A 9,968-nucleotide genomic window follows, 5' to 3' on the forward strand; every position below is an offset into this window, starting at 1 on the left:
CTTACTACTTACTTACTACTTACTCTCTCTCTCTCTCTCTCTCTCTCTCTCTCTCTCTCTCTCTCTCTCTCTCTCTCTCTCTNTCTCTCTCTCTCTCTCTCTCTCTCTCTCTCTCTCTAATATGTCAAACTTCTGAATTTCCAATCCTGGCGTTTTGATGAAATCATTCGGCGATCCGATATTTTAGCGATCTTTTGGACTCCGTCCGTACTTCCGATGCAATTCCGCCGCTCTTTCCATCGAGATTTTCATCCGATCGTCTCACGTGGTCAATGTAGAAAACACGTCGAGCACACTTCTGCGGCATTCCGGATAAAGGGCGTGGCAGCCAGCGCCCTCCGCCAACTCTCCCAGTCGTTCAGCCGCCCGATATTCCCGATCCCCATACTCGTCGTACTCTTCCCGGGTGCTGGAGGGCCTGGAATTTCATGGTATTCCACATACACGTGCATACGTACGTGTGGCTGTCGCGCCGTGAGAAATTACAACGGCCGTGTTCGTACCATGCGTCGCTTCGGAAACGGCGCCGGCGGAACAAAACAAAAATATCGGCGAGCCGCGGATACGGTTTATCGGAAAATCCTGGCGTGCGCTCGATACGGTGTTTATTAAATACCGTCGCCGTCTCCGTCGTGACATTATGTTCGCATGTAATTGACGTTATGTGTGGGCGACTGGTGCCGACGTTTTATTGCGGCACGACTAATCGATTTTTCTCGCCGATGACGAGAACGCCTGCTTCGAACGATTATCGATAATAAAGACATTTTTTCATATAAGCGGGATCGCCGGAGAAATATATGTAGGATACATCGTAATATTAACACATCAGACACTTTAATGGTATATCTTTCAACGAGTATTATATAGTCGATGTAATCTCAATGAAAATTGAGGTCGAAACGATCAGTTAGTATCATGTTATTGAAGTCCGATAAAACTATTCGTCGATTAAAAAAAGAATTAATATCAATACAATTTAAAATCACGTACATAGGAAAAACAATTTTGCTGAAATATCTAAAAAATTAACTTAGATACAGATTTGAAAATAATTGCTTTGGATAAAAATAATTGTAGGAATTTCAGACATGCTGGAGGAATGTCAGCAATGCTGAGAAAGATTTTGATATTCTAGCAATCAGCTTGAGAGTCTTTCAGAATTATTTTGATAGTCCAACAAAATTATTTTCTGATCTGTATTTAACACAATTTTTAGATCTGTAAAGCAAAATCATCTATCCAAGGTAAAATTTAAGGAAAGAAACAATTGAGATAATCAGAATTCTGACTAATATGATTAGAATTTTCTTCATCCATTTACAACTAGAAATTTTTCTCAATGTAACTGACGTATCTGAAAAAAAGATTTGTGTTTCGCGTCGCGCCGATATTCAAGTATGCCAATTTTCTCAAATAGCACATGGTTCATTTACCTAAGGAAAGTCTGTACCAATTGTCCCAGTAAACCGTGATGGACGTCAAATGGAACGAAAGCGGCTTCGCAAATGGCCTTGAGTAAACACTCTTTGCCACCAAAGCCGTACATGGCTGCCATTTTTTCAAACAATTTGTAGAAGCTCCACCTACTTCTACTGGTTCTCGCATAAAACACTCCTGGTTCCGTGAAATCCGTAGCATCAGCCGGCATATCGTATATCATTTTCGTAAATACACCTACGATTACGCTCTCACGATCCAGCTGCAACGGTGTGCCTAGACCGAAGATCAGCTGTGAAAGCAGAAAATGGAATTCAAACGGATGAACATAACGATACTTTCAGAGAAATAATTTTCACAACGCTTATCTTCGCGTTGCGATATTCCACGTTATTACCGCTTTATTATCAAATCAAATCCATCTAAAAGTTTTCTTAAATAGACCTATTTCGTAATTTTTTTTCTTTATTAAATAGTAACTCTAAATTCTTTAAAGTGGAATCTTATTTTAAAGAGTGAAAATTGAGCCATTCTTGAAAAAGGTGGTTTAATTAAGAATGAGAGTCTATTTTTAAGAATGACAATTTATTCTAAAAGTTTTAGACAGTAGCAAACTACTGTCTGTCCAACTATCGGTTTGCAAAATTTTTTAAAAGTAGTTTAACTTTTTAAAATTTTCTTTTCGACAATACCTGAAGAACTTAACTTCATTGAAGCAAAGTATGAATAAATCAGTTGAGAATCAAAAGCCAAGGTTAATAAGATATTTCATAATAAGAGCAAATCAAAAGGAGTTTAAAATGTTAATTTTAAAATGTTAATTTTAAAAGATTGTAATACTTATATTATATTTTGACATTTTTAAAGAAGTTTTAATAATTTCAGATTTTTCACTGTACTACTTATTGTTAGTTACAACATTAAGAAAAAAATTGTTTATTTGATTAAATTAATTGAATTTGTTTATTTCTTTTAATAAAATATGTAAGTATTTACGTCAAACATTTATATTTGACTTATATATTTATTTTGACTACATATATTCTTCAATGAATGAAAGAAATTAAGACAAACTGAATAAGTTAGTCAAATAAACAATTTTTTTCTCAGTGTTGCAAAGGATTTATAGCTACAGATATATCCAAAAGAATAATTTTTTATTTAAATTTCTCTGTTTCGCTATAAATTTCATCTCAAATTACTAATTCTATTAGTAGTGACGATCATCGTCATTCAACATGATTATTGCCAACTTCGCCGTGTCGAGAAAATGATACGACTGTTCCGCGCATTTAATTATTCTCGCTGGCAGAGCCATGTACGGTGATGTCGAGCGTTGTATACACAACGAGGATGAATCGCGATGACCGCGACCGCACACACGTCGTGGATTCCGAATTCCGTGGGTCGTACGAAGTTCGTCCAATTTCCGCGCCGGAGTTTGCGCGAACCATCCCTCGTATGAATTTCCGATAAAACCGCAAATTTCCGCATAGAATCGTTTCGCCGCCGAGTATCTGGATACTACAGCCTTGCCCAGAAGGAGAAGGAGGTGGAAAATGTACACCGAAGAAAAAAAGAGCCGACATGCAATAATTCTTTTGCCCCTCTCTCTCTCTCACGGAACAAACAATACGCGCTCGGATCCGACATTATGCGCGAATAATTGATTGCGAGTGTATCGTACGAGCGTAATTCCGGCGTGAATGTCTCTTGCCGACGAAGGCTATTCCTTTCGCGTTCGAAATATTTCAAGCTTTGAAAATTATCGCGCTTATTCTCTTTCTTTTTTCCGCTAGTAACAGATACAAATTTATGCTTTAAGTTATGGCAGATGTGACTTTATTTTAATATAATAATAGATTTCGTTCTAAATACAATAATGGATTTACAGTATTATACACGGAGAGATTTTGCTGAAGTATAAAAATTTTAAAAAATGCTGAAGTATTAAAATTTATTAGATATAGAAAATAATTTGTTGGATTATCAAAATTACTATGTAGACTGCTGAAGCATAATGAGTAATCCCGCAAAAAGTTAGCTCGAGCGACTTATATAATTATTTTGATAGTTTAAATTATTTTCAAATTTTTATGTTAGCTAAATTTTACATTTTGAAAACCATTCTTTTCTGATTGTAATACAAGAATTATTTGTACACTGAAAAAAATATAGTCAATTTTAATAAATATTTAATTGAATATTGCCTAAATATTTATTAAATATAAAGATATATTTATTTGATACAAGTAATGTTAATTTGATTTAACAATCTTTTATTTTACTGAACAAATATTTATTTATTGTAAGTAAACGTTTAGTTGGCAGTATTGAACTAAATATTTATATTATATTAAAATATAAATATTTATATTAAAATTGACTATATTTTTTTCTCAGTGTAAATATTTTCTCAAATTTTATGAAATATTTTACAAGATTCTGAACCTAATTTATAACTTATTTGATCGTAAAATTAATGTAAATTTAATTCAAAATTTTTTATAAAACTTTATTACTACAGAAATGAAAATAAAAAGTTTAACAAGTTTTCATCTGGCACATTTATTAAATAAATGTGTTCCACGCTTCGGTAAAAATGTGTTAACGCTGGACAAAAATCCTGGCGCTATTCGCACGTGCTTTCAATGCGCAGGAAATACTCGCTTACCACATTGAAACTGGCACTGTAATATTCTCCGAATTCTATTTTCCAACTTAAGTTGTCGGTCCAATCGTATCTTCAATTAGCGAGTAATGAATGTCTCCCCGCATTCGCTTCTACATCGCCAGACTAACCAGTAGTCTATCATCGGTGAAATGTATCGATTTCATTCGCCGACGACTTCGACGACACGAATATATAAAAAAAAAAAAAATCACAATATGAAGCCGAGCTGAATCTCGTTGAACTGTCCTTTCCAGACGCGCTGTCGTGTCGAGATATGATCTTCCGTGGAAATTCTCGCGATTTTATCGAAATTCATACGCGATACCAGCATGTGTTACATCCGCGAGAGAGCCGTTATATCGGCAACATCCTATACAGATGTGCGATCTCATGTCCGCGTAAACCTTTTCGTCTCTAGCCGGATGCCAGCTGTCATAAATTGAATGAACCACGAAAGATCGACGGGTTGTATATATTGGAATATCGGAATACGGTCATCAAATAATTCTCCTAGATGTCAACGCGTGTGAGGCGAATAATTACCCGTGTCGTCGAAAAAAAACACCGAAACTAAACCCGTCACGATTTTCTTCGTGCAATTCGTTTTCTCGTCTGTTCGAAGGTCAGAAATGTATGTATAGGGGACATCGTCGTAATGGTATTTATGGAAAACACGCTGTCCGGAAAATTGAACGCGAGGAAGAATGACGCGCACGAAAACGGCCGTACACTCATTTTCTGACACGCACGATCCCGACAGTAGTTTTAATTATCAAAGTAGCGGAAATTGCGCCGATCTGTCGCTCTGAACCGCTGTAGAATATAAATTAATGGTAACATTATAAATATATTATATAATATTATTTAATTATTTTCTTTTTCCTTAATAATAAAATCTATGCATGATTATAAAATTATATAATTTTCTCTCATTGAGCAATCAACGATGAGCATCAAATTCAATAAGTGATGCAATTTCGTTTATTAATTAATTACATACCAAAAGCTGAGACGAATTGAGAAACGTAAGACTCCTTCGCAACCTGAATTGCTGCGCTGTCTCTGAATTTTCATTGTGAGTGCCGTTCACTTGCAGGCATTTTCCGATGTTGAGCAATTGACAGAACAGCAGGAGAGTAACAATCGACTTCATCATTTTCTAGAGTATATTTGCGACGTGTGACACGTGAGATTCCTCGATGTCCGATTAGGTGACGTTGAACTTCGAAGCCAGCAAAGACTGGATTGGTTTGGAGGCATCGTTTTCGTGTGTTGAGGAGACTGTTAAACAACCCTCAGCACAAATGTTTGCACCGGTTCTCTGGGAATTGCCGGCGAATTGCTAGCGACGAGGTTTCGTGATTCGAGCCGTTCGTATATAACGTCGTTTATGCAATCCAGCGAGAAACAATTCTCACCAATAACGTGTACGTAACGCATTGCGTATCCGGACGTAGTTTAATCAAATATTTGAAATCAGCGCGACGGCATGATTATACAATGCCGGATGAAATTGCGTGTAACGCGCCCCCGTTAATAAGTTAAGTTTGCAGACCGCGTGTTGATACAAGGTTGCTAAAAGTTACATCACGATGGGACCTCTTCGCACCTGTGTGTCGTGCGAATTAAATGTATGTAAAAACGAGAGATGCTGTAATACATGAAAGAGCGAATGCGTGTTTGCCACGTGTCTCGGTAGAGCTGCTTTAATCATTTGTGTCGCTGTTAAGAGTTATTAAAGTTACGAAACGAGCGTGTTTTAATTCAGTAAATTTCTGTCTTGATTTACATTTGAACAGCATAGCAATTAATGTTAAAAGAGAAATTACGCAAAGTTAAAATTAGTTTTAATTTTATGTAAAGCACAAGCAACAAGTAAATTCGATATTTGCTGTTGTTAAAGTTTACTGAAAATAAAGTATGTTATTTCTTTAACGTAAAAATATTAATATTTCAAAAGTTATGAATTATTGCATTTTATTTTGTATATTGCATTCTGCATATATTGAATTCTGCATTGTAAGAAAGACATTAAATTGCTTTGACAATTTTCTCGCTTTAATTTATCACCACTTTCTCATTAAATTTTTAAAAATTCTGCTCAAATTCATATCCTCCAAAAAATATTACGATATTTATAGTACATAAATTTACATTGAATCATTCAAATACTTAAGATCCAATTTGACGAAGTTAAAGGTTTTTATTCCTTATTAGTTGTGTATTCACATTGACGATCCTAAGAAATCCTTTGTTTAATATCGATTACAATATTTTAGCCTCCTCTAAGTACATTATTTAAAATGTTTGAGAATACTTGCTTTAAATTTAAATGTTACATTCTAGTAACCATACATTTTTTACAACGCTTGAAAATTCCTCTTAAAAATCCGCACGGCTCCCGTGAATTCTTTCGCAAATGGCCGAGTGCCAAAATGGGTTCGATGACTCTATGAACATCAGCAAAAAAATTTATATCACGTTGAAAAACCGCGAAAGGAAAATTGCGTTTGCGCTCCATTTTCGTTATAATATCACCTTAATGTGGCACTAAGAATGAACAGATCAGCACTTTACTGATAATGTTATGGAAGGAAGTTTCCCTCGATAAAAGCGGTAAAACTCCTGCGGTAGCCTCCGGCCTGAGCCCAAACCGAAGTCGCAACATGAAAAAAAAAGAGAGAAATGGAAAAATCAAATAAAAAAGATAATAAAGCCAATATCTTTCTCTTTAATCCGACTTTAGCTTTCCATATGGTATCTTCAATCGTAAGTACGAGCGAAGACTGTATTCTGCGAAATAATAACAATGTTGGTTTCTTTCAAACTTCCAAGGATTTTGTTTACAATGGAATAAAAAGTAAACTCTCTTGTCGATCATACAGCCAAGAAGAAAAGCAGGAGAAGAATGTTTGTTTGTATTATACACATATACTTTATATTTATATATTTGTATTATACACATATACTTTATATTTATCATATTAATTGACCTTGACAAAGCAGAATTATAATAAAATAACAGTAAATGTTTTTCTGATTGCAAATTGTACATCAAAACCAATAATTTTGAATTTAAATGCTTTTATTTCTCACAGGTGCAGATATACTTTTCTTTTTTTTCCCGCGGCCATAAGTCACAAAGAATTGTTCTAACTTTTGGACATCATATGATCGACGATGAACGGCGGCGGATATCTTATAGGCCTTTAAATGGATGATCCAGTAACGTAATAAAATCTTAGCGAAAATTTGTGCGAGGGTGGAACGGTTGGTCGGTCCATTCGTAAAGAAAAATGGCCAGCGGGTAACAAGAAAGGCGAAGTTTCGTTTTGCCACAAAAAGAGCTCGTTTTTATCTTGGTAATCTCGTAATATCGTAGAATATCTTTCCAAGTCGGCACGAGTTCATGATACTGTCGCTAAATTGAATCACGACGGCCGTACGATCTCATAAAACTCACCCTCGTTATCTACACGAAATCAGACCTGCGGCTGAATTCAAAACGTGTGTTTCCCATGGTCGATTAAGCGACGTCCATTCATCCATGAATTCTTGCTCCAAAGAAAGAAACGAAGATGTGCAGCTTGACTAAAAACGAAATAAAAAAATTTTTTCCTGAATGAAAACTTTCTTGATTTTCACGCTATTCAGCCAGAATAAAATTCTATATATGGAAAAAACATCTTGCTGAAGTATCTAAAAATTTAATTAAATACAGATGAAAAAATAATTTTATTAGATCATCAAAATAATTTGCAAGACTAAAATTCATCAAATAAATTATAAAGCTCTCAAGAATATAAATAAAAAATTATAAAAATTAAAGGGCTATTTAAACCATGCTGAATGTCATGATTTAATTAAATAATTTATTGACTAATTTATTGTTTATGTATAATAATTTGTACACTACATCTAGGATGGCTTGAATAATTCTTTAATTTTTGTAATTTTTGAATTTGTCAAAACTTTTGCAGCATTGTTCTTGAATTACCTACATAACATTTTGATGGTCCAATAAAATTACTTTTGATCTGATGTATCCAGCTAAAGTTTTAGATGCTTCAGCAAAGTCATTCTTTTCATATTTTCTATCTCATATCTGCATATCATTGCAAAGGTTATTCTAATTTATTATGCAAATAAAGAAAAAAGAATGATGCATTGCAGAATTAAATCGTTTCGCGAAGACTTCGATTAAAGAATTGCAATTGTGTAAAGTGTATCTTTGACAACGTGGTAGAAAACACTTCCGCTTTGATCATTTCTTTATATTGAGAGAGGTCGGATTGCATACAATGCAGAAAAGTGGTGGCCAACTAAAAATAAATGGTTATGTAACAGCGCGCGAGGTATTTCTGAAACAAAAGAAGACGTATGCGAGGTCAGTTTATCACGCTGGTCAACAATAGTGGTCGGAGGATCCGTTTCCACGGCAGTTGTGCCGCTTAAAGCGAAAATTGAAAAAAATACCCGTCGTTCATCAGCACCTTAGAAGTGGCTTGAAATGAATGATAAAGTACCCGGAAGCCGAAAGTGAAACGAAAACTTCTGCTTTAATTTTTTTAACATTTTGTTATAAAACCTCTCCGACAAGCTGACGTTATTTATCATCATTTTGACGCCAAACTGGCATCTATAATGTCAAAATAACAATAAACAACAACTTGTTTGCTGAGTTGCTTTTTACATAATTATATACCATTTATTAACAACTGTCAAAATATAATAAACAGACTTTTCAGGCTTGATGCAGATTGATAATAATCACTTTTATCGTCGATTATAATTGATGTTCAAACAGCTGTAATGCATTAAACCTGCTTTGTGAATCAAAAACTAGCTCGTCGCTGATCGGTATCTTTTTGAATAATCTCTAAAGAAGATAATCGATGGAAAGTTGATTTGTTTCCTGTTATATTGCCTCGACGACGGGCAAACAAGAATATACACGCGAGGAGGGTGAGTTTCATTACATCGTCTTGTAATTTAATTCTGCGGAATCCGCAGCAGTAGACATGTGAACTAAGCTAAAGGTCTTATCTACTCTATAAAAGATTGAGCGGTTATAGCGGTTACTCTGAACTGGTGTTTTAACAATTCACAATAAAAACAAAAATTCGAGGACAATCAATTCTTATCATTTCTATTAATTCTTATCAATCAAATGCCAGTCGAGCCTCATCTCAAGACTTCCTCTTTAAAACAAATTTTCAAAGCGTCAACAAGAGTTTTCGATTTAACTGCAATAAAAAATAAAAAGCTGTAAACTAGAACAATTGATGTAAAAAATTTTACATAAAAGGATATCATGTTCTATAAATTTGAATATTGGACGATAGGTTGGAGATCTATGATAAAAAATATATGTATATACGTATAACGGAAACGGTAGTGAATTGATTTGCTGTGACAGTTCTCATCGATTCTATAGCGAATATATTTTCTATATTATCTCCAAAATATCTGCAACCTTAAACTCTTATATCGAAGACTGATGAAGCTCACTATCTTTTCTTGATGTGCGATCGCACAAGCAAAGTAAACCTTGAATAGCGTGATCCTATTTTTTATGTTGGATTTATTTATCTAGGATAATGTAATATCATGATTTTCGATTTCGCTCTTCTTCGCAAAAATCTGTGGCTTTTTATTCCATATGATATTAAAATCTTGAGCGTTTCGAAAAGCCTGCGCTTATGACAGCTAAAAGTCCGACATGATTTTTTCGTAACGTTCAAAGCAAATTATTTTTGAATGATTAAAAACCAAACACAATCAATGTTTATGATATATATATCAATAATTTAATAATAATTTAATTTAAATGATGTCTGTACTTTTGTACTTT

At 34.4% G+C, this 9,968-nt stretch overlaps 1 protein-coding gene across 1 annotated transcript; it reads right to left on the minus strand.

Moving 5' to 3' along the window:
* Window positions 1-1,432: 1,432 nt before the first annotated feature.
* On the minus strand, window positions 1,433-5,270 carry LOC105617801. The gene is made up of 2 exons (XM_012199355.1): window positions 5,115-5,270; window positions 1,433-1,732 (listed from the first exon to the last, which is right to left on the minus strand). The coding sequence occupies exons 1-2, from the start codon at window positions 5,268-5,270 to the stop codon at window positions 1,433-1,435; spliced, it is 456 nt and encodes a 151-aa protein (XP_012054745.1).
* Window positions 5,271-9,968: the final 4,698 nt, after the last annotated feature.

This window comes from Atta cephalotes (assembly GCF_000143395.1).
Source record: "Atta cephalotes unplaced genomic scaffold scaffold00014, whole genome shotgun sequence".
NCBI lineage: Eukaryota > Metazoa > Arthropoda > Insecta > Hymenoptera > Formicidae > Atta > Atta cephalotes.